A 26,282-nucleotide genomic window follows, 5' to 3' on the forward strand; every position below is an offset into this window, starting at 1 on the left:
TCCTGCCTGACTCCTACCCTAAGTACAAGGCTGGTTAGATGGTACTTTCCTCTTTGATCATGAAAGAATTTGTATAGAAGATAAAATTTAAGATGAATTTAGAGAGATTAGATTTTGGGATGAAAGATTATTTCAACTAAAAGAAGACACAAAATGGAGGGAATCATTTCAATTTTTATTTTGATGCAAAATGAAGGACAAAATGAAGATAAGCTTGGGGAAAATGAGGCAAAAGTCAAGAAATCAAAATTTGGCAGGTCTCTGTAACATGTAGAAGCAATTTGCACCGAACTCCAAAACTGGTAGTAGTTTATGGAATTCAAATTCAAATTCAGGAAACCAGTTAGTTTGATAGTAGAGGCTTTGGTGATAAAAAGGAGAGAAAGGAGAATAAAGATATACCATTTTACTTAGCTTGTTACTAGGAAAATGTTAAAGAAATATTAAGGAAAATGTTAAGATTTTTAACAGCCAAATTATTTCTTAATAACTTAAAAATAATTTTATTTTTTTTAATATTTTATTTATTTATTTGACATAGAGAGAGAGACAGAGTGAGCACAAGCAGGGGGAGTGGCAGGCAGAGGCAGAGGGAGAAGCAGGCTCCCCACAGAGAAGGGGGAGCCCGATGCGGGACTCGATCCCGGAACTCCGGGATCATGACCTGAGCCGAAGGCAGTGGCTTAACCAACTGAGCCACCCAGGTGCCCTAAAAATAATTTTAAATAATTTTATTGGATATATTAAATTAATTAGTGGTAAATGCACAGAAAGCTCTAAACTAAATTTCTGAACCAAATGTAGATCATTGAAACTAAATGTATATCCTCCTCTAAGCTCTCAAAGAACCCAGAGGATTCCTTCATGCAACTACCTATTAGAAGATTGTTCTTTTTCCTTAAAAAGGTCACCACCATATTGCCTTTAAAAGACATAATATCCAACACAGTAACTGGTAAGTCTCTTTCACAAAGGCAACTGGCAGGCCATTAAAAAAGAGGAGAGTGTGCGTGTGTGAGGTTTTTCTAAGGGAGAAATTATACTTCAGTTATTTCTGATTATTTGATGAAACCTAAAAGAGGAACAAAAGGAAACCAGTTTGGGTACCCTTTAAACAAGCAGGGAAGTAACTAACATAATAGCTAATTTGGATAATGTCTCTGGATTGAAGCAGTAATGGTGATGTTCCCATTAGTCTTTGGTGTTTGCTAACATGGCACAGAGAGTGTCATTGCTCCCTCCAAAGTGTGCCCTCACACAGTAGCTGCCACCCCACCCCCGTGGCTTCTGTTTGAGTGGTGGGGCAGACCCAAGAGTTCACACCAGCATAACCATAGAAAGTACAAACCAGTAACCACAGGAAATATTCCGAAGAGCATGTGGTTGTCTTTTTTTCTTTTTATGTATTTTTTTATTTTAAATGAAAAAGAAGGGAATTAACTAACTTAGCAAACGTAAACCTATTAACTAACTAAATAGATCTTCTAAATAATTGCACCCCTGCTGTCCCCGTGCAGAAACAAAATTGTAAAACTAAAGAACTTCCTGTCTCAGCCTATTCACAGTTGTTTGAAGCCATCAGTGATTGTTTGATCCAGAGTTTAAATGTTATGTAAACTGCCCTTTGACAGTCCCTAAATTCTAAGTTACACTGTGTCACATTCACGTAGCTGGATATTCTCTCAGTTAGTAGAGCCTGCAGAGTCTGCTCAACTGGATATTTCTGTATTAATCTGTATTTTTCTGGTTTTCTGAAGCAGTTTACTTCTTCAGTAGCCTAAATCACTATACTTTTTCTCTAGCTCTTGCCTTTTTAAAAAAGACAAAAGATTCATACGATCTGGAGAGAAACCAGAATATTTGCCTTTTTTATTACCTGACCCAGTTGATTCTCTTCTCTAAAAGGGATGTTCTGACAAGCTAAAATTTTTGAATAGCCATAACCACTATAGATATATATAATTTTAAAATTATATTTTTCATTGAAAAACAGTATCAAAAATAAGGCTTATAAAAATATTTTAGGAAAATCACCTATAATGCCACTATCCAAACACAACTGTTTTTATATTTCTTGATACCTTGTACACACATACGTAAGCTTGTGAAAAAAAAAACCGACCTTGAACTCTGCTTTTCTCACTAATTTAAAGAAATTTCAAGAGTAGACATAGGTTCCTCCAAAAAACAAATGAACAGATGTTTTTAATTTTTTATTTAAATTCAATTTAGTTAACATATATTGCATTATTAGTTTCAGGGGTAGAATTTAGTGATTCATCATTTGCATATAACACGTAGTACTCATTACCTCAAGTGCCCTCCTTAATGCCCATCACCCAGTTACCCCATTCCCCCACCCACCTCCCCTCCAGCAACCCTCAATTTGTTCCCTATAGTTAAGAATCTCTTATGGTTTGCCTCCCACTCTGTTTTTTATCTTATTTTTCCTTCCTTTCCCCTATGTTCACCTGTTTTGTTTCTTAAATTCCACATATGAGTGAAATCATATGGCATTTGTCTTTCTCTGACTGACTTCTTTGACTTAGCATAATACACTCTAGCTCTACATCGTTGCAGATGACGAGATTTCATTCTTTTTGATGACTGAGTAATATTCCATTATATATATATATATATATATAGTATATATATATAATACCATATATGCAATACCAATGCCATATATATACATACCACATCTTCTTTATTCATTCATCTCTCAATGGACATCTGGGCTCTTTCCATATTTGGGCTACTGTGGACATTGCTGTTATAAACAGTGGGGTGCAGGTGCTCCTTTAAATCACTATTTTTGTATCATTTGGATAAATACCTAGTAGTGCAATTGCTGGATCACAGATACTATTTTCCAGAGTGGCTGCACCAGTTTGCATTCCCACCAACAGTGTAGGATGGTTCCCCTTTCTCTGCATCCTTGCCAAGATCTTTTGTTTCCTGACTTGTTAATTTTAGCCATTCTGACTGGTGTGAGGTGGTATCTCGTTGTGGTTTTAATTTGTATTTCTCTGATGCCGAGTGATGCTGAGCATTTTTTCATGTGTCTGAACAGAAGTTTTTGACAAGATTACAAACAAGAAACTATGCATATTTTTAACAGATTTAACCCATTGTTGATAGAAATTATCCAATATACAAAGAACTGACTCATAGAGAGAAACCAAAGATGTTGGATATATAGGCAGTCCTCTGAGTAGGGTCTTCTCTGCAATAGGCCCAGACAACAGCAAAATTAAGAACAGCTGTTTTACCCTGTAATTTCTAATAGTCATCAAACTATGTTTTTGCCTTGAAACCAGTATGACCTACAACCAGAATGAAAAGGGAGAGGAAAGCAACTAACATCCTTGTGGGAGAGGGGAGCCGCTCAGCCCTGGAATTGTCTGGGTGCTTCTGCTGAGACAGCCTTAAAGTGATTTTCACAGTCGTTGAGTTAGGTAGTAGAGTCTTGTATTTTTATAGAGTAGAGAGCTGAGTCTCAGGGAGCTAAGCAGCTGATCCAAAGTCCCACAGCAGTGAAGGTTTGAGGGCATTTGGACCCTGATCCACCCAACTTCAAGGCCCATAATTCTTTGTAAAGTACCATATTTTCTCTGTTTCTGACGAGGAATTCTGGGTGATTTTTATTATTTTTCTCCCAGTTTTGTCTCTCACCTCCTCAAAAGTTTCAATACTCGATTACTGTACATTGTTTACAAGGATGCCTTGGGGGACAATGAACTCTACTGACCCAGTTTTATAGAACAATCATTCAAATTGCATTAGATGGAGAAGTAGTTCCTGAATAACCTCATCCTGCAGTGATGATTATCTTGGTGCCTGTTCCTTAGTGCTTCTATGTAATGTATATAATATACTCATTTACTTATTTATACTTTCTAATTATTAGCCATATTTTATCCATCTAGTCTTCCTTTGTGGCTTCCGTGATATAAGATAGAGAACTGCTAGTAATACTTTAATAGTTAACAGATCTGCCCTTTTGATTGCCACTAAAGCAGCTTTAGCTTAGGCCCCACAAAATTCAAACTGAAGCAATCATAATATGAAAGGAAATGGTTTGGCCAAAAATGGTCGAACTCAGCAATCCTGCAAGTGCTCTTGAATTAGATTAAAGGCACTTACTTACAGTATGACATTATCTGTAATTGGATACTAATCTTGAGTCTTTTGTTTTCTTATACAGGCCATACTCCAAAAACACCAGACTGGTACAATCCAGGTAAGTTAAGAAAACTGAAACTTAGCCAAACTGCTTCTACTTTTTCAGTAATGTACTCAGTTAATTATTTAAGCCCAGGCCTAACTGCCAGCTTCTCTATCACATCTTCAAGGGAGATGAAATACCTCCAGGCAGGAAAGGTGTTGGGCTGGTGTGGAATGAGGCTTTGGGGCTGTATTTGTTCCCCTCTGTGAGTACAGGAGTGTGGCAAAGTCTCTGGCTCAGCAATCCCTGGTGCTTGACAAGGACTGCCCTGGCCAGAGAGAGCCAATAATCTAAATGGATTTATAAATAGTTTTGAACATTAATTCATGCTTAGAAGGTGCAGTTTGATCTGTGCATAACTTCAATATTCTTCTTCTTTAGAGCGTGCTGGAATTCATGGACCTCCAGTTGTAATTGAAGGGAGTGAATATTGGTTTGTTGCCGATCCTCACTTAAACTATGAAGAAGCTGTCCTATATTGTGCTAGCAATCACAGCTCTCTGGCTACACTGACATCTCTTGCAGGACTAAAAGCCATCAAAAACAAAATAGCAAATGTAATTTGAGAGAATGTATTTAAAATCTCTCTTATTTTGATATTTATTCCATTAAAAATTATTTCAGAAATCTTACCAAAAATCTACAGAAGTTAAATGTTCCTTTCAAGTAAAATTTGCCTAACAACATCCAAATTCATCATTTCATGTTAGAAAAGTTAAATAGAACTACATAATGTTTTAAAATATTCAAGATTAATTATAAATGTCAGTTTATAAAATGAGCACAAAAAGATAATATAAAATATTCTAATCTTTGTTAGATTTTGTACTAGATTTTTGTTTCTTCTAATAACTAACTTTGTAAAATAGCTTTTTGTAGAAAAAATAATTTTATGTTTTTAAATTTATAATTATTTGCAATAGAACACTATATATCCAATTAACATATGCCTGTAATTACAGTGACCCTATTTTCTGTATGCAAAATAGCGCATAGTGTTATACGAAGAGTTTTCAGCTACTTCTTTGATGAAAGGACCTGATAAGTTAGAGACCGAAGTAATGGAATGTCTGGAAATTTTAGTGGTTGTGGTTACGGTGGGACTGGCTATTTAAATGAAAACTCTTTCAGAAAACTGAGCACATATAAGCATGGGTGATTTTGTTGGTTGGTTGGTTTGTTTTTCAGATATCTGGTGATGAACAGAAGTGGTGGGTGAGAACTGCTGAGCAGCCAGCAGATCGTCATCATTCTATATAGTATGTGACACCATTGTTGTTGCCTTTATAAAGGCATTGGAAAGAAGCAGTTCCAAATTCCCCTTTAGAAAATGCTATTTATAATCTGTTTTGAACATTAATCCATAAACTGCATGGACTACAGAAACCAAGTCCTTTTGCATATTAGCATCAAGAAAAAGGTGGTATAAAGTAATGGCGTAACATTAAATTTAGAATTAAAATTACAGTAGAAGACAGAATAGAACATGTAACTACGATAGGAGCTGTGAAATCTCTCATTTTCTTTCAGCTCACGATATCCATGGCCTCACTTTCCTATAACATTTCGGGAGGAATGCCTGTGCATGTCTGCCAAGACTTGGTTTAGCGGTAAATTAATTCCAAATCGTTTAATGTTGATTATATAATGTGTGAACTTCAGGTTCAATTACTAGCTTAACCTTGCTTTCCTTTTGATTATACGCTTCATCTTCTTTTGGCTTATTGCTAATGACCATGGCTCAAATTCCAAATGCAAATAGAGGTGCTTTTCACTGTGAATATTTTTACTTCCTTTATCCTAAAGCAGTTACTTAGAAATAAACTTACCACTTTCATCACTGATAAGCATATAGATAAATTTGCAAAGATAAACAGGTAGCAATTCTAAATATAGTCTAGGTCTCTTTTCCCTTCATTAGGCTTTGCTTTCAACCTATTTCCCACCATCAGGAACTGTGGTGGTAACTGTGGTCCTTCCACCAAATGTGTGCATTTTTATAGGCAATGTTGGTATGCTATAGCCTACTGATGTGAGTAATTACAGAAGATAGAAATGGCTAGAGTAAAAAAGGAATATATTTTAAATGTTGGGGAAAGATCGATCGAAAGATATTTTCTTTACTACTGGATTGTTTTTAAAATGTGCTGAACAGAAAATTCTCACCCCTGTAATCTTGCTTTTCATTTCTCAGACTTAAATAAACCAACAGACTGTGGTACCAAGTTGCCCTTCATCTGTGAAAAATATAATGTCTCTTCATTAGAAAAATATAGTCCAGATTCTGCAGCTAAAATACAGTGCTCTGGGGATTGGATTACTTTTCAGAATAAGGTAAAAAGAGAATTGTTACATTGTACAAATGATGATTGCTTTCATGATGGTTGTATGGCCTGTGGCAGAATCGCAGCCCATCAAATAACTTCACTAAGAAAGTTTCTGCATGTTTCAGTAACTCACCTGATCCTCTACAGTGCCAGAAACCAAGTTAGCTCTCAAGTTAGTCATGCCTACAGGTCTTTCAAAGTACTGTGTTCCTCTTCTGTGCTAGTAAACGTAAATTGCTGAAGTTGATTGGTCAGTGGATTATAATACTTTAAATAATAAAACTATCTCTATAGCAAGAAGGAAACTGACAATTTCTGGCTGATATATTTTCCACTTGAAAGAAAGCATTCAGGCAGCATCTACCAATTAAATTAGACCAACATTGCTGCGGCTGAGGTCAAAGAGGTTGCTTCCTGTGTTCTCCTCAAGGATTTTGATGGATTCCTGTCTCACATTTAGGTCTTTCATCCATTTTACCCCAAAGATACAAATGTAGTGGTCCGAAGGGGTACATGCACCCCAATGTTTATAGCAGCAATGTCCACAATAGCCAAACTATGGAAAGAGCCTAGATGTCCATCAACAGGTGAATGGATAAAGAAGATGTAGTAAATATGTACAATGGAATATTATGCAGCCATCAAAAAAATTAAATCTTGCCATTTGCAATGAAGTGGATGGAACTAGGGGGTATTATGCTAAGCAAAATAAGTCAATCAGAGAAATACATGTATCATATGATCTCACTGATATGTGGAATTTGACATACAAGGCAGAGGATCATAGGGGAAGGGAGGGAAAAATGAAACAAGATGAAACCAGAGAGGGAGACAAACTATAAGAGACTCTTAATCTCAGGAAACAAACTGAGGGTTGCTGGAGTGGAGGGGAGTGGGAGGGATGGGGTAGCTGGGTGATGGACATTGGGGAGGGTGTGTGCTATAGTGAGTGCTGTGAATTGGAAAAAAAAAAATTAGACCAGCATTTCCCAAACTATTTTGGGGGCTCTACACTACACATATGCTAACAAAATGTTAATCATTGATCTTGCCTTCAAGGGTCTTTAATGATTAAATAGGTTTGGGAAATGCTACATTCTGTATCTGCGTCTTTGAAATGCATAATCCATATTGGTATATTTATCTCTTTGGAAATGCATTTGGCTGCTAAGTAAGAGATTGCTATCCTATGTTAAAATATCTATTATCTCACACAAAAGACGTTTGATGGTAAGTGGGCTGGGGCTGGTATGGAAGCTCCACCACATCTTCAAATCCAGGCTCCTTTATTCTTTTTGCTCTGTCATCTTTAACATAATAAAGCTTCCAAGCTCAAGTTCAGGGTGTTCTGTCTAGGGTCTTTTCTAGAAGCTACCCAATGACATATAGCTCATTGGCCACTCCAGTCTCTAAGGAGGCTGAAAAAAAAAGCATTTTGAAGAATTGTTCAAAGAACACTATTTAGGGTGTATCAATCCACACTAATATGATCATATCAAAAAGAAAAAGGAAGATATGTGTCTGACAACTGAAAGCATCTGCACTGAAGCTAAAATAGTAAGGACATATTTTGGCTTTTTAAAATTAGAACAATCTTGGGGCACCTGGGTGGCTCAGTCGTTAAGTGTCTGCCTTCAGCTCAGGTCATGATCCCAGGGTCCTGGGATCGAGTCCCGCATCAGTCTCCCTGCTCAGCGGGAAGCCTGCTTCTCCCTCTCCCACTCCCCCTGCTTGTGTGCCCTCTCTCGCTGTGTCTCTCTGTCAAATAAATAAAGTCTTAAAAAAAATACAAATATTATTAAAAAATTAAAAAATAAAATTAGAACAATCTTTTTTTCCCTCCAAAGATACTGGGACTAAATTAATTTACATAGTTGATGTAAATTAGAATTAAAATATCCTACCCAAAGAAAGGGGGATGAGGGTGGGGGGATGGAGTAACTGGGTGATGGGTATTAAGGAGGGCACGTATGGTGATGAGCAATGGGTGTCATATGCAACTAATGAATCGTTGAACACTACATCGAAAACTAATGAAGTATTATATGCTGGCTAATTGAACATAATAAAAAAATGGGGGGATGATTTTTTTTTTAAATGTGTATTTTTATATAAGGAGGTGATGATTACAAGGGCAGCCTTTGGAGTCAGATGGAACAGAATCTAAGTGCTGACAATACCACAGCCTGACTATTTCACTTATAGGTGAAGTTACTCAACTGCCCTGTGCCTCGGTTTCCCCATTTGTTGTGAGAACTAAATGAGATAGTATTATTCAAACTGTTTAGCACATAGGAAGCCGTAAGTGGGAGATTTTTTTTAAAAAATAGTTTGACTAATAGACCACTCTTTAGTTGTTTATATTGAGAGTGTAGATCTGCATTTGTATAGTACTACTTTGTTAATTTCCATATTTCACAGACCAAAAATTAGCAGCCCTCTAAAAAATGAGGTGTTTACTTCCTATGTGAGCTTTCCTGTGTCTGGAATCTTATGCTTCATAGATGTTTTTTGTTTGCAGTGTTTCCTAAAAATCAAACCAAAGTCTCTCACATTTTCCCAAGCGAGTGATACTTGTCGCACATATGGTGGCACCCTTCCTTCAGTGCTAAGCCAGAGAGAACAAGGTAACGGAATTGTTTTGGAAACATGTATTATTCTGATCTGGGGACCAAGTTAGTTCTGAGAGGCTTTGGGGAATTAGCGTATTAAAAAAATCTTGTTAAACTACTTTGTTACAGAATAGGTAAAAGAGTATCTCTGTTGGTAAGCAAGAGGTATTCATTGACAGTTTTAGTGTACCTTTAATTTGAATAAGTCAAATACTTAAAAAAAAATCTCTTTCTGACAGATTTTATTACATCCTTGCTTCCGGATATGGAGGCTACTTTATGGATTGGTTTGCGCTGGACTGCCTATGAAAGGGTAAACAAATGGACGGATAACAGACAGCTGACATACAGTAACTTTCACCCGTTATTAGTTGGTGGGAGACTGAAAATACCAACACATGTAAGTTTTTTTAATGGGAAATCTATATAGCTCAGGGCACCTGGGTGGCTCAGTCAGTTGAGCATTGGACTCTTTATTTCAGCTCAGGTCATGATCTCAGGGTTGTGAGATCAAGCCCTGCCTTGGGCTCTTGCTGGGTGCAGAGCCTGCATAAGATTCTCTCTCTTCTTTTCCCTCTGTCCCCACTCCCCACCTCTACTTGCATGCATATATGTGTGCACATGCTCTCTCTCTAAAAAAGAAAAAAAGTCTATATAGCTCTGTGAAATACCCAAATCTTCTATAAATTACTAGATTAAGAACAAGGGTCTGTTTTGAGTCCACTTACATGAAATGTTCAGAGCAGGCACGTCTTCAAAGATAAAATGTAGATTAGTGGTTGCCAGAGGCTAAGGAGGAAGGAAGGATTGGGGGTGATGCCTAAAGGATATGGCATTTCTTTTTGGGGTGGTAAAAATGTTCTTAAATTGATTGGGGGTGATGGTTGCACAATTAAACATACTAAGAACTATAGAATGTGTGCTTTAAATGGGTGAATTGTAACACATATGAATTCCATCTCAGGAAAACTACCCAAGAAGAACAACAGGGGTTCCCTGGCATTCAAGCAGATGCCCCATGTTTTCACAGGAGCCCCAGACTTCATAACACTTACTTCATACCACAAAAAGCCATTGCGTAGTGAGATGCAAATAGAAGCAAATATAAATGTTTTATTTAACATTTTGGGATTTGAGACTCTCTCCTGAGGCCAATAGTACAAAATCAGTGATTAGTGATCATTTTTCCCTAACAGCCAAACATAAAGAAGGGGGGAAAAAGTATTGTATTAACAATAATTACCCTAAACCATAATTCTGCTGCCCACTACTTCTGTCTGACCACCTTTTACACAGTGGCAAAGATGAAGAAATTAACTTTAAACTCAAATTCCAAAGATATGCCCTAGACAATAACCAGCTGATGTTCCTGATGCAATATAACTTTGCTCAAGGTAGATGTTGCTAGCAAAGGGAGCTCTGAGTCATGTGTAATTATGTACAAAGTAAATACTAAGATAATGCTTGGTCATTATAGGAAATTTGAGAGTTGTAGAAGAGTAAGCACAGGAGGAGCAAGATGGCGGAGAAGTAGGAAACCTAAATTTTGTAGGGTCCCAGGAATTCAGCTAGATAGTTATCAAACCATTCTGAACACCTACAAACTCAACAGGAGATCAAAGAAAAGAATAGCAGCAATTCTATGAATAGAAAAGCAACCACTTTCTGGAAGGTAGGACATGCAGAGAATTGAATCTGAGGCGATATTTGGGAAGTTAGATTGCGGGGGAGAGGCTGCCTCCATCAGCTGCTACTGGCAAGTGATAGAGCAGCAGAGCACAAAATTGGAACTTTTAGAAGTCTGCTCTGCTGAGGGACGTCACTCCAGTGGCTAAACAGGGGGTGGAACACTCGCTGGGACAGTGTGGTCTCAGGACCCTGAGAGGTCACAGAAAGACCAGGGGTGCCTGAGTACGGCAGAGCTCCCAGGTATCAGAGCGGGGAATCCAGCTGCAGAGACGGAGCCAAGGAGTGGGCTCTCAGCTTTGGGTTGCCATAAACTGTGATCCACGGCACACTCAGGCCACTACTGTTTGAGCAGGGACCCAACAAGCAGCAGATCCAGGGAGACTCCCCTTCCTCCCCTGGAAGGAGCAGCACGGGAGTGCACCACAGGAATCTGCTGGGTTTGGAGACTCCAAACGGGGTCATGTGCCAGAGATAGAAACACTCAGTCACAGGCCTCGTGAGCACGGAGTGCAGCCCGGGAGACAGGAGTGATTGACTTCTTTTCTCTGAGGGCTCACTGAGAAGTGGGGCCCCAAGCGCTCAGCTCCTCTGGGGCCAGAGATTGGGAGGCTGCCATTTTCATTCTTGTCCCCTAAAGCTGTAGGGAAAGCTTTCAGGGAACAAAACTACTGAGAGCAAACCCGAACAGATTACTTAGCCTGGCCCCTGGCAAGGACGGTGCAATTCCGCCTCAGGCAAAGACATCTGAGAATCACTGCGACAGGCCCCTCCCTCGGAAGATCAGCAAGAACATCCAGCCAAGACCAAGTTTACCAATCAATGAGAACTGCAAAACTCCAGCGCTATGGGGATACAGCACATAGAATTCATGGCTTTTTCCCATGATTCTTTAGTCTTTCAAAATTAATTTTCTTAATTTTCATTATTTTTTCTTTTTCTATTTCTTTTTTATTGAAATTTTCTTCTTTCCTTTTTCAACCAACATCTTATCAATTCCTCTTTTAAAGTCTTTATTAATTTTCATTTTTACAGTCATATTCTATCCCTTCATTGTATTTAACCTTATCTTTTGTGTATATACAAGTTTTTCTTTCTTTAAAATTTTGGAACACAGTTTCTCCTAACAGCCAAAATATACCCTAAATCTAGTGTATGGCTTTGTTCTAGTCTCCTGCCTGATCACTTTCTCTCCTTTTTAAAAAAATTTTTTTTCTTCTTTTTTCAACCAGCTTCTTATCAATCCCTTTTTTAAAATCTTTTTTAATTTTCATCTTTATAGTCATATTCCATCCCTTCCTTCTATTTACCCTTATTTTTGTACATATATAAGTTTTTCTTTCTTTAAAATTTTTGGAGGCAGTTTCTTCTAACAGACCAAAATAGACCCAAAATCTAGTGTGTGGTTCTGTTCTATTCACCAGCCTAATCATATTCTTTTTTCTTTTTCCTTTTTCCCCCCAGTTTTGGGTCTCTTCTGATTTGTTTAGTGTATATTTTTCTGGGGTCATTGTTCCTTTATTAGCATTTTGTTCTCTCATTCATCCATTCTTCTCTGGACAAAATGACAAAACAGAACAACTCACCTCAAAAAAAAAAAAAAAACGAGAGGCAGTACCAACTGCCAGGGACCTAATCAATACAGACATTACTATGATGTTGGAACTAGAGTTCAGAATGATGATTATAAAGATACTAGCTGGGCTTGAAAAAAAAGCACAAGATACTAAAGAATCCCTTTCTGGAGAAATAAAAGAACTAAAATCTAACCAAGTCGAAATCAAAAAGGCTATTAATGAGGTGCAATAAAAAATGGAGGCTCTAACTGCTAGGATAAATGAGGCAGAAGAGAAATTAGTGATATAGAAGATCACTATATATATGATGGAGAATAAAGAAGCTGAGAAAGAGATATAAACAACTACTGGATCCTGAGGGGAGAATTCAAGAGATAAGTGATACTATAAGATGAAACAATATTAGAATAATTGGGATCCCAGAAGAAGAAGAAGAAAGAGAGAGGGAGGCAGAAGGTATACTAGAGCAAATTATAGCAGAGAACTTCCCTAATTTGAGGAAGGAAACAGGCATCAAAACCAGGAGGCACAAGGAACCCCTCTCAAAATCAATAAAAATAGGTCAACACCCCGACATCTAATAGTAAAACTCACAAGTCTCAGAGACAAAGAGAAAATCCTGAAAGCAGCTCAGAACAAGAGGTCTGTAACCTACAATGGTAGAAACATTAGATTGGCAGCAGACCTATCCACAGGGACATGGCAGGCCAGAAAGGACTGGCATGATATATTCAGGGCACTAAAGGAGAAAAATATGCAGCCAAAAATACTATATCCAGGTAGGCTGTCATTGAAAATAGAAGGAGAGATAAAAAGCTTCCAGGACAAACAAAAACTAAAAGAATTTGCAAACACCAAACCAGCCCTACAAGAAATATTGAAAGGGGTCCTCTAAGCAAAGAGAGAGCCTAAAAGTAACATAGACCAGAAAGAAACAGAGACAATATACAGTAACAGTCACTTTACAGGCAATACGATGGCACTAAATTCATATCTTTCAGTAGTTACCCTGAAGGTAATTGGGCTAAATGGCCCTATCAAAAGACACACGGTATCAGATTGGATAAAAAAACAAGACCCATCGATATGCTGTCTGCAAGAGACTCATTTTAGACTATAGACTTAGAGTGAGGGGGTGGAAAAACAATTTGCCATGCCAATGGACATCAAAAGAAAGCTGGAGTGGCAATCCTTATATCAGACAAATTAGATACTAAAGCAAAGACTATAATAAGAGACGAGGAAGGACACTATATCCTACTTAAAGGGTCTATCCAACAAGAAGATATAACAATTGTAAATATCTATGCCCCTAACATGAGAACATCCAATTATATAACCCAGTTAATAACAAAATCAAAAAACACATTGACAATAATACAATAGTAGTGGAGGACTTTAACACCCCCCTCACTGAAGTGGACAGATCATCTAAGCAAAGGATCAACAGGGAAATAAAGGCTTTAAATGACACATTGGACCAGATGGACTTCACAGATATATTCAGAACCTTCCATCCCAAAGCAACAGAATACACATTCTTCTCTAGTGCCCATGGAACATTCTCCAGAATAGATCACATCCTGGATCACAAATCAGGTCTAAACCTGTACCAAAAGATTGGGATCATTCCCAGCATATTTTCGGACCACGATGCTTTGAAACTATAACTCAATCACAAGAGGAAAGTTGGAAAGAACTCAACTACATGGAGGCTAAAGAGCATCTTACTAAAGAATGAATGGGTCAACCAGGAAATTAAAGAAGAATTTAAAAAATTCATGGAAACAAATGAAAATGAAAACACAACTGTTCAAAATCTTTGGGAGGCAGCAAAGGCAGTCCTAAGAGGGACGTATATAAGCAATACAAGCCTTTCTCAAGAAACAAGAAAGGTCTCAAATACACAACCTAACCCTACACCTGAAGGAGCTGGAGAAAGAACAGCAAATAAAGCCTAAAACTGGCAGAAGAAGAGAAATAATAAACATCAGTGCAGAAATCAATGAAAAAGAAACCAAAAGAACAGTAGAACAGATCAACGAAACTCGGAGCTGGTTCGTTGAAAGAATTAATAAGATTGATAAACCCCTGGCCAGACTTACCAAAAAGAAAAGAGAAGGGACCCAAATAAATAAAATCATGAATGAAAGAGGAGAGATCACAACCAACACCAAAGAAATACAAACAATTATAAGAACATATTATGAGCAACTATATGCCAGTAAATTAGACAATCTGGAAGAAATGGCTGCATTCCTAGAGACGTATAAACTACCAAAACTGAACCAGGAAGAGATAGAAAACCTGAACAGACCCATAACCAGTAAAGAAGTTGAAGCAGTAATCAAAAATCTCCCAACAAACAAGAGCCCAGGGCCAGATGGCTTCCCAGGGGAATTCTACCAAACATTTAAAGAAGAATTAATAGCTATTCTTCTGAAACTGTTCCAAAAAATAGAAATGGAAGGATAACTTCCAAACTCATTTTATGAGACCAGCATTACCTTGATCCCAAAACAAGACAAAGACCTCATCAAAAAGGAGAATTACAGACCAATATCCCTGATGAACGTGGATGCAAAAATTCTCACTAAAATATTAGCCAATAGGATCCAATAGTACATTCAAAGGATTATTCACCACAACCGAGTGGGATTTATTCCTGGGCTGCAAGAGTGGTTCAACATCCGTAAATCAATCAATGTGATACACTGCATTAATAAAAGAAAGAACAAGAACCATATGATCCTCTCAATAGATGCACAAAAGGCATTTGACAAAGTACAGCATCCTTTCTTGATTAAAACTATTCAGAGTGTAGGGATAGAGGGTACATACCTCAATATCATAAAAGCCATCTATGAAAAAGCCACAGCAAATATCATTCTAAATGGGGAAAAACTGAGAGCTTTTCCCCTAAGGTCGGGAATGCGGTAGGGATGTCCACTAGCACCACTGCTATTCAACATAGTACTAGAAGTCCTAGCCTCAGCAATCAGACAACAAAAGAAATAAAAGGCATCCGAATTGGCAAAGAAGAAGTCAAACTCTCACTCTTTGCAGATGATATGACATTTTATGTGGAAAACCCAAAAGACTCCACCCCAAAACTGCTAGAACTCATACAGGAATTCAGTAAAGTGGCAGGATATAAAATCAATGCACAGAAATCAGTGGCCTTCCTATACGCCAACAACAAGACAGAAGAAAGAGAAATTAAGGAGTCAATCCCATTTACAGTTGCACCCAAAGCCATATGATACCTAGGAATAAATCTAACCAAAGAGGCAAAGAATCTGTACTCAGAAAACTATAAAATACTCATGAAAGGAATTGAGGAAGACACAAAGAAATGGAAAAACTTTCCATGCTCATGGATTGGAAGAACAAATATTGTGAAAATGTCTATGCTACCTTGAGCAGTCTACACATTTAACGCAATCCCTATCAAAATACCATCAACTTTTTTCAAAGAAATGGAACAAATAATCCTAAAATTTGTATGGAACCAGAAAAGACCCCGAATAACCAGAGGAATGTTGTAAAAGAAAAACAAAGCTGGTGGCATCACAATTCCGGACTCCAAGCTCTATTACAGAGCTGTAATCATCAGGAAGTACGGTACTGGCACAAAAACAGACACAAAAATCAGTGGAACAGAATAGAGAACCCAGAAATGGACCCTCAACGCTATGGTCAACTAATCTTCGACAAAGCAGGAAAGAATGTCCAGCGGAAAAAAGACAGTCCCTTCACAAATGGTGTTGGGAAAATTGGACAGCCACGTGCAGAAGAATGAAACTGGACCATTTCCTTACACCACACACAAAAATAGACTCAAAATGGATGAAAGACCTAAATGTGAGACAGGAGTCCATCAAAATCCTAGAGGAGAACGCAGGCAGCAACCTCTTTGACCTCAGCTGCAGCAACTTCTTCCTAGAAACTTCGCCAAAGGTAAGGGAAGCAAGGGCAAAAATGAACTATTGGGACTTCATCAAGATAAAAAGCTTTTGCACAGCAAAGGAAACAGTCAACAAAACCAAAAGACAGCCGACAGAATGGGAGAAGATATTTGCAAATGACATATCAGATAAAGGCTAGTATCCAAAATCTATAAAGAACTTATCAAACTCAACACCCAAAGAACAAATAATCCGATCAAAAAATGGGCAGAAGACATGAACAGACATTTCTGCAAAGAAGACATCCAAATAGCCAACAGACACATGATAAAATGCTCAACATAGCTCGGCATCAGGGAAATCCAAATCAAAACCTCAATGAGATACCACCTCACACCGGTCAGAATGGCTAAAATTAACAAGTCAGGAAATGACAGATGTTAGCGAGGATGTGGAGAAAGGGGAACCCTCCTACACTGTTGATAGGAATGAAAGCTGGTGCAACCACTCTGGAAAACAGTATGGAGGTTCCTCAAAAAGTTGAACATAGAGCTACCGTACGACCCAGCAATTTCACTACTGGGTATTTACCCCAAAAATACAAATGTAGTGATCTGAAGGGGTATGTACACCCCAATCTTTATAGCAGCAATGTCCACAATAGCCAAACTATGGAAAGAGCCAAAATGTCCATCAACAGATGAATGGATAAAGAAGATGTGGTATATATATATATATATATATATATATATATATATACATATATATATATATACACAATGGAATATTATGCAGCCATCAGAAGGAATGAAATCTTGCCATTTGCAATGACGTGGATGGAACTGGAGGGTGTTATGCTGAGTGAAATAAGTCAATCAGAGAAAGACATGTATCATATGATCTCACTGATATGAGGAATTCTTAATCTCAGGAAACAAACTGAGGGTTGCTGGAGTGGTGGGGGGTGGGAGGGATGGGGTGGCTGGGTGATAGACACTGGGGAGGGTATGTGCTATGGTGAGCACTGTGAATTGTGTTAAGACTGATGAATCACAGACCTGTACCTCTGAAACAAATAATACATTATATGTTAAAAAAAAAAAAGAAGAAGATAGTAGGAAGGGAATTTGAAGAGAGGGGAATCGGAGGGGGAGACAAACCATGAGAGACTATGGACTCTGAGAATCAAACTGAGGGTTCTGGGGGGGGTGGGGGGATGGGTTAGCCTGGTGATGGATATTATAATGGGCACGTACTGAGTGGAGCACTGGGTGTTATATGCAAACAATGAATCATGGAACACTACATCGAAAACTAATGATGTAAATGTATGGTGATTAACATAACAATAAAAATTTTTTAAAAATCACAGAGGGGAGGGGGGTGGGGGGATGGGTTAGCCTGGTGATGGGTATTAAAGAGAGCACGTACTGAATGGAGCACTGGGTGTTATACGCAAACAGTGAATCATGGAACACTACATCGAAAACTAATGATGTAATGTATGGTGATTAACATAACATAATAAAAAAATTATTAAAAAAACTAATGATGTATGATGATTAACATAACATAATAAAATAAAAATCTTTTAAAAATGAATAGACAAACAAAAAGCAGAATCAGACCTATAAATACTGAGAACAAAGATATGGCTGCCAGAGGGAAGAGGGGTTGGGAAATACAGGCTTCGGTTACAGAATGATTAAGTCACAGGAATAAAAGGCACAGCATGGAGAATATAGTCAATGATATTGTAATTGGATTGCATGGCAACAGATGGTAGTTACACTTGGGGCATAGCATAACAACATATAGAGAAGCATAACAACACATAGAGAAGCTCAATCACTATGTTGTATACCTGAAACTAATGTAACATTGTGTGTCAACACAATATAATAAATAATAATAATAGGAATACATATTTAGCTCTATAAAAACTTTTACTCATTTCCCTTGTGATAGTCCTCATATTATTCTTAACTATAACTATTTTGTTTCATTTTTGGTTCAGTGTTTATTGTGCAGCACTTATGTATGTGTTTTTTAAAAAAATCTGTAGCTCCTAGGATGAGCTTGTCTTATTTTTCTAAGTGTGTGATATGTTTCAAACATACGAAAAATATAGGAACACTATAATTTAAATAAATTTTATATGTAGTATTATTGATTTGTGGTCAGAGAATGAAATCTAAATAGATACTTTTATTTATGGTTGTCTTTATAGTGACTAGTATAGGATCAAAGCTTTAAGGTGAGTTCTCTATTGTATAGTATTTACAGCTTGTCATCATAAAACTTTTATAAACATCTAATAAATTGAATTAATAATCATTACCTTTTTGCTTTGAAATGTGAAGAATGATAGTAGAGTGTTAAATATTACTATAATTGTGTCTTCATCTTTTACCAGTTTTTATCTGTTTGGAATTTATATTTAATAATATTGCCATTGTTCTGTTTTATAATTTCCAAAGTCAGTTGCCCTTTGCCCATGCTTTGGAAATTTTTGAGGGTTTTCTTGTGATTTCATGGTAAGCTCTTTAATGGAATTTTTTACAGGAGGAAAAATCTGATTTGGAATATAAAGTTCTCCTGCTAGGATTTTCAGACAGTTATAGTTTCATGATTGTTTGTACATATTTGCCTTTTTGTTTAGATTTTTGAGGAAGAGTCCCAATACCACTGTGCTTTAATACTCAACCTCCAAAAGTCGCCTTATACTGGGACATGGAATTTTACTTCCTGCAGTGAACGCCACACTCTGTCTCTCTGTCAGAAATATTCAGGTATAAATTATTATGTAGGTAACTATGGTACTTTATGCTGTTATATATATATACAGTATTTTTCACAAAAAATCTTATAAATGAATTACTATTAATTTGTAAACATAGCTTTCCTAAAATTTCAACATGGCTAAATCCATATTGGTTCAGTGAGCCAGATTATCTCAAATAGAATGTGATCTTTTTCAATTATCATTGCTTTACTTAATTAAATACCAAAATTAAGTATCAGTTGGAATTTGTTAATAGGAGTTGCCTAATTATAGGAAGTTATGATTGTTCTTTTTTCTACTCTGATATTTTTCAGTTATTACTTTCTTAGAGAAAGGAGAAAAAGTGTAATGTTTTTAATTGACTTTGGTAAACATTCACAATTAAGTTTATCACACACACACACACAAAAGTGTGGAGCATTATAAACAGATCACTGTGTGTACCTTACTGTAACCCAAATAAAAATAAAATGTGTGCTTAAAAATAAGAATCATCCATATTTTCAAAAAGATATTTTTAGAAGGTACTACGTTGTTTTCATTGATTACAATGTTTTTAACAAATGATTAAAAAGAAAAAAACTGTCATGTAATGAGAACCTCAAGTAGATAATCCATGTACTTCTAAAGAAATTTTTGTTAAACTATGCTCATTTGTCTCATACTGTTTAGGAACTGCTTTATTCAGAAAAGTACCGTAAAGCAATAGTTCAGTACAGCCTCTCGTGGGCTGTTTTGTACATTTCTTTCATTGGAGCTCTCCCAGATGAAAACTTCGAAAGGAAACACCTAACACTTTCTCTTGTTGAAGGAGTTTAAACAAAGGAGGTATTTGACACCAACCTGAAATGGTGATCTCATTGAAGGCTGCTTTTTTTCCTTCCTAAATCAGATCAACAAAAACAGAATTTTGTTTTAATTTTAGAAAACAAATTTTGTGGCTCACACATATTACCTAAGGTGCACAGCAAGACATACCTAGTTCTCCTAACCAAAATCTAAAATAAATGAATAGATAAGTAATATCTGAAATACTCATTGTGGAGACTTGAAGATCAACGTCCCATGACTTGCAGAGTGGGTGTTTTCTTTTTTTTTAAACACAGAAGTTGAAAGCAAACAGACCTTGCAGAATACTTCAGACACAGTAAAGTATCTAAATAATCTGTACAAAATCATCCTGAAGCCTATGACTTGGTTTGATGCTCTAAGGGAGTGTCAGAAAGATAACATGCAGCTGGTGAGCATCACGGACCCGTACCAGCAGGCATTCCTAACTGTGCAGGCAGTTCTTCATAACTCTTCTTTATGGATCGGACTCTCCAGTCAAGACGTAAGTTTTCAGTTCCAACTGCCTGGATTGGGTGATGGAATGTGAAATTTTTGTTGCACACAGCATTTTTCCTATCAGACTAAAAGAACCTGGAGATTGTAAAATCTTACTCCAGTGAGTAAATTTCATGAAGTGTGTAATTTTTAGTGGCCATCGTCTTTCTACTATTGAAAGATCTGGTGCTTTGTTGTTTAGATGAAGAAAAAGTTCTAGTGGACATATGTAGCTGATCACTTCTTTTTATTCTAGTTAAAGACTGAGTGGGACTCAGGAACTGCCATGTGTCCCCAGCCAATGAAAAGAAGAGAGGAAGAAAAGAATTTAAAAACCAGATAGGGTTGAGTCAGGTTGGGGGGTGGGGGTGGGGGACAGAGCCCAGAGGGAGAGGGAGAGAGAGAATCCCAAGCAGGCTCCACACCCAGTAGAGCCTAATATAGGGCTCCATCTCACAACCGTAAGATCATGACCTGAGAGGAAATCAAGAGTCAGATGCTCATCTGACTGAGCCACCCAGGTGCCCCTATAGTAAATTTTTTTAAAAGAAAATTTAAATCATCTGTAATCCCAGTACCTAGTAACAAATATGATTTAATACTTTGGTATATATCTCTCAAGGTTTTTTTCTATGTACACATGTATGTTTTCAAGACTTTTGGGATCATACCATTTTTTAACTTTTTTTCACCACTTAAGGATTTTGATCTTGTTTCTTATCCTATTTTCTTTCTTTTTTTTAAAGATTTTATTTATTTATTTGAGAGAGAGAGAGTGAGTGAAAGAAAGCAGAGCACAAGCCAGGGGGAGAGGCAGAGGGAGAGGGAGGAGCAAACTCCCCGCTGAGCAAGGAGCCCAATGCAGGACTCGATCCCAGAACCCCGGGATCATGACCTGAGCTGAAGGCAGCCACTCAACCAACTGAGCCACCCAGGCACCCTCTTATCCTATTTTCAATCTTCACCTATGTTTCTCTTTTTCCTTTCACTCTTTAACAGGTTTATTACATATCTGCATAAACTGCCTTAAATCTTTGGAACATGATATAAAATAAACAAAACTTTACATTGAAAGCAATGGAAGTGTATTGAAAGATTTTAAACATGATAGTAACAATGACAGATTTTTACTTAAGAAGAATTGTATTGGCAGAGGATGGGTGAGGAAGTGAGGGATCTAGAGCTTTCTTGTAGAAATTCATGCAGGAGCTGATGTTGGCCTGAACTAAGCCCTGTGGCAGTTCTGGGTTATGTAAAGTCCAGAGTGTGGCTGTGGCAGCAGCTCTCTTAAGTAGGTAGGACTGGAAGTACATAGAAACAGAGGAAGTCAAGAAGGCTGGGGAACTGGTGAGTCATCCACATGAACATGAATGTCCATAAGTCAAAGGTAGGACCAGGAGGACGAGCAAGACATGGGGCATCACCTTAGTAAATGTCAGGGAGGAACAAGGAGGCCAAGTCCTAAGTGAATGTCAGAAAGAGGCAAGGAATCTGGGAGTTTGCATAAACCTTAAAGGAATGACTAAAGGAGATAAAAATACCTATTATTCCATTCTCATAGCCCTCTGGTATCTGAGAATGGAAAAATAAACAGCCTGCCGTTGTGGGTGTTGAAAGGACATTATTCCCTTAGAAAAGATACATTTTAATTAAGATCGATTAAGGTCAAGAATTTAGTAAAGAGATACTTACAGTCTTAATAAAGAGAGAGGGTATTCAGCAAAGAGAGAGGGTGCAGGGATTTATCTACAAGGAATAGAAGTTCCAAAGGCCCAGGTACTTGGGTTTGTTGTGAGTGCAGCAAAGGTGAAGGAATCTAGGGTAATACCAAGTACAAGCAACATCACTTGGCCAAAGATCCACATTCAAGGCCCAGGAGCTTAGGGATTAACTGATGACAAAGTTACAGCTGGAACCCTGGTGGAGAACAGTTTCAGCATGAAACAGTGGTGTTGAAGCTTAAACATGTTTGCTATTTATAGTTTACTAAGGATACTGTGTGTGGCCTTTACCCAATATTCCAAATAAACCAGTGATGTAAAATTGCCTTGGGCCTCAGGACAACTTAGTTCATTGGGTCAGTATATAAGGCCTGGTGCTCTGGCAGTGCCATGGGGAAGCTCAAACAGGTCTGTACCCCACAATCTATCCCCTGGACTCTGTACCTCTCTCAAGATAGGTGGGTGGTCAGGCCCTTGTCAGGATGTAAAGACGGACGGATGTTCACAGACTTAGTGCACAATAGAATAGAGTGAATGAGGAAGATTCATCATAAAGACAAGTGTAAAAACAGCAGTGTGAGATGCACAAGGCCTGAGTCAGGGTTAAGAGGAAGGGAGCCAACATTTATGTAGCTCTTCCTGTGTACCAGCTGGCCATTATGTTACATATTACCCCACTAATTCCAGCCCTGAGGTTAAGTGTCACATCCATTTAATAGCTGAGGGGATGGAAACTTGGCAAGGTAAACTCAAATCAAAAACTAATACATGACTGAACCAGGATTTCAAACTAGATAAGCTTAGCGCCAGAGCCCATGTTCTTTCCACTACTTCATGTTGTTTCTCTGACTTCCAACAACCCACAGTTCCATTTATGTGTGAGGCAGCCCAGTGTAATGGCTCAGACCATAGACGCTAGCGTCTGATGGCCTGGAATAGAATCCCAGCACTGCAGTATATATTCTATGGGACTTGGCACACATGACAAGCCATCAGTTTCTCATCTGTGAAATGGATACAATAGTTCTTATCTCATATGGTTGTTATGAAGATTAAGTAAGTTAATATCTGCAAAGCACTTACAACCCTGCCTGGCGCATGGTAAGTGCTATGTAACTGTGTGTTAAATATAAGGTAAAATTAAAAGTCATTAGATTGACTACAAGGGACAAAATAATACAAAAGGGATAACACGATGTATTGCCACTTGACATGTATTTCTGCTACTTACAGGATGAACTCAACTTTGGTTGGTCAGATGGGAAACATGTTCAATTTAGTCGCTGGACTAAAAATAATGGGCAACTTGAAGACTGTGTAATATTAGACACTGATGGATTCTGGAAAACATCTGATTGTGATCATATGCAACCAGGTGCTATTTGCTACTATCCAGGAAGTATGCTAATTTTAAATATTTTAATTCTTACATTATTATCAGTCTCATGAATAGTGAGATTTATGGGGAGTAGTTTTGTAAAATCTGGTTTTGAAATTATAATCATGTCCTTTTTTACAACAAAATTTGTTGTGAAAATTTGTATTCAGGTAGAATTATTATATGTTAGGTACTTTGTCATTGATTTGTTATTTTAGACATATCTTTATTTTTGTCAGCTGACAATGGTACTTGACCTTTCAGTTTTAAGTTCCTATTAGCCTCATTTTGTATATATTTTGTGTTTATAGCCTATAGGAAACTCTATTTGTGGGAATTTTTTTGGTAATTTGTATCAACAACTATTATTTCTTTTTAAGAGCCACTGTTAAGATTCATTTGTTTGTAAGTAACAGTAACCAGCTCAAGCTAGCTTAAGCCAAAAGGGAAATTTAGATCCTCAAAAATGGGGAAATAGCTGAGCTTCATGAGAATGGGAATAAGAAACTGAATGGAACCAGGAACCCAGAGATACTATCCCCCACCTATCCCTTCTGTTTCTCTCTATGGATTTGCCCTCTTCTTTTTATATACTTTCTGCTTCTCTCTGCACATGGTGAAACATGGCAGCTCTGTAGTTTTCAATAATAGCTGGACCTGGAGATGAATTGACTATTCCTGAATTCCAAATTCTTAGAGAGAATCTGATGTACCTTACTAAGTAAGGTATGCGATCTCTAGCCTAGTCAGAGGAAAGTGGTTTCACAACTGCCAGGGGCCCACATTTGTGCGTTTGCAGTAGAGAAAAGATACAGTTACTTTCCAGACAGAGGGAGTTGTGAGCTGGGAGAGATTCGGAATGGTATCTACTGAAGATTAAATCTGTTTGATTGGCTGTGAGTAGAGCATATCTATATTTGGATCTTCTTAAATGTATGGCTTTTTCATAAAATTTTTTTGATTTTCTAGATGTCAGATTTTCAACTATTTCTGTTTGCTTTCATTAAAGCAACAACTTAGAACATCACGTATTTCATTAAAATGTACCTTTAAAAAATAAATAAAAAATAAGATGTATCTATAAAATTAGAGAAGATATCAGTAACCAGAAACTTAAAGATGAGTTCCAAAGTTATAGTTAGGTGCCCATTATTAATATCTTTGTATCGTCTCTGAGGTCACCCCTTGTATTTCAGGTTTGGTGATAGGGGAAGACAGAAACTACATTTAACCTAACAGTATCTCATGTTTTATATTCTCCCACTCATTCCACAGCAGGGGAAAGAAATTGTGTTAAATAAATTCCTTCTTACAGAAACCCAGTTAAGAGGTCACATTATATTTGAGTATAAACAGAACAAGCATCATTAAGCTATTATTAATTGGCTTCCTGAATATTCCCTACAAATCAAGCCTAATTACCATGAACAGGATTTAACATTTATGTCTAAAGTTAGAATTCATACCATTGTCTTTTTTTTAGATGATACTGAAAAAGAGGTCAAAGCACTTGACAATGTTCAGTGTCCATCTCCTGTTCTATTTACTCCATGGATACCATTTCAGAACTCTTGCTACAATTTCATAATAGCAAAGACTGAATATATGGCAACACCATCAGATGAAGTTCATTCTAAATGCCAGAAAATGAGTAAGTATCTTATGTGGCCATTATGTATATGTTCATTAAAAAACAAATCTCACCTGAGGTGTGTTATAAATATTTCTTATTAGCACTAGATCTCAAAAATATTCATCTCCTAATTTCTACATTGTCAACTAAAAAAGTATTAAAATTTTGTTTAGTTAAAATAGAGAATATAAGAATTACTTCTTTACCCATCCATTAAAGAGCTAGTCTGTCTTTACATGTATAAATAAATGAGTTCTACTTACAAAGGAAAAGAAATGACTCTAGCAAGCAGAGAATTGGATGTTAAACCAAGTTAGACCGTGGGCAAAGTGAAAATAGGTGAATTTGGGTGGTCGAAAGCTCAGATAAGTGGTCAAAAGCAAAGAAGCGGCTCTGCTTAAAAGAAATGCATATTTCACACTTTCAGTTCTTAGGACTCTTCAGATATTCCCTGTGAGATCCACGGAGGATTTGTGACTGCTGAATAATGGACCCGTGAACTGTGGAAGTTCCTATGGAAAATATCAAACCATTCTTCCCAAAAGTGTGCTGTTTAGAAACTAGTCTTGAGAGATAGTCTACGAAAAGGGCCCTTAGAAAAAGAACAAGGTTGAGAAATACTATACACCATGGCTTCCTGTTAGACATCATCAAATGTACATCAGCATATACTTTAAGAAGTACTGCCATAAATGAACTAGTTTAACTTTGTTTAACCAATGTTTGACACTTTTATCCATCTAGTCTTTTTCTGAGAAACTCCTGCTAATTTCCTGAGGAACACCTTTGGGAAATATTACACTTTTTTAACCCTAATATAAAGAGTAATCTCTAAGGAAAAGGAAGATCTATCATATAGACCATCCAAGAGGTTTTGTTTATTATAATCTTTGGCCGTGTATCATTAATATGGCTAAATTTGTACCAATTCAAAATAAGCTTTAAATGGGGAAAAGTGAAGTGAATCAATGTTTTAAATTCTCCACTCAGCTGCTAGTTTTACACTGTTGTTTAAGACCAAATTTAACATCAAGATGTTTGGGGTACCTGGGTGGCTCAGTTGCTTAAGCGTCTGACTCCTGATTTGGGCTCAGGTCATGG

General features: G+C 37.3%; 1 protein-coding gene across 2 annotated transcripts in view; it reads left to right on the forward strand.

Annotated features, from left to right (window-relative positions):
• LOC114216503 (CD302 antigen) overlaps positions 1–26,282 on the forward strand; it is a 131,429-nt gene that overhangs the window by 45,842 nt on the left and 59,305 nt on the right. For both annotated transcript variants that reach the window (XM_028113100.2, XM_028113099.2), the window contains exons 17-27: positions 4,208–4,243; positions 4,610–4,785; positions 5,417–5,487; positions 5,759–5,838; positions 6,423–6,562; positions 9,077–9,182; positions 9,407–9,567; positions 19,001–19,130; positions 20,230–20,456; positions 23,404–23,569; positions 25,032–25,199. In XM_028113100.2, the coding sequence (XP_027968901.1) occupies positions 4,208–4,243; positions 4,610–4,785; positions 5,417–5,487; positions 5,759–5,838; positions 6,423–6,562; positions 9,077–9,182; positions 9,407–9,567; positions 19,001–19,130; positions 20,230–20,456; positions 23,404–23,569; positions 25,032–25,199 (1,461 nt within the window). The remainder of the gene's footprint in view (positions 1–4,207; positions 4,244–4,609; positions 4,786–5,416; positions 5,488–5,758; positions 5,839–6,422; positions 6,563–9,076; positions 9,183–9,406; positions 9,568–19,000; positions 19,131–20,229; positions 20,457–23,403; positions 23,570–25,031; positions 25,200–26,282) is intronic.

The sequence above is a fragment of the Eumetopias jubatus genome, unplaced genomic scaffold (genome assembly GCF_037043125.1).
Source record: "Eumetopias jubatus isolate StellerSeaLion01/CBP00866 unplaced genomic scaffold, mEumJub1_p1.0 scaffold_3, whole genome shotgun sequence".
NCBI lineage: Eukaryota > Metazoa > Chordata > Mammalia > Carnivora > Otariidae > Eumetopias > Eumetopias jubatus.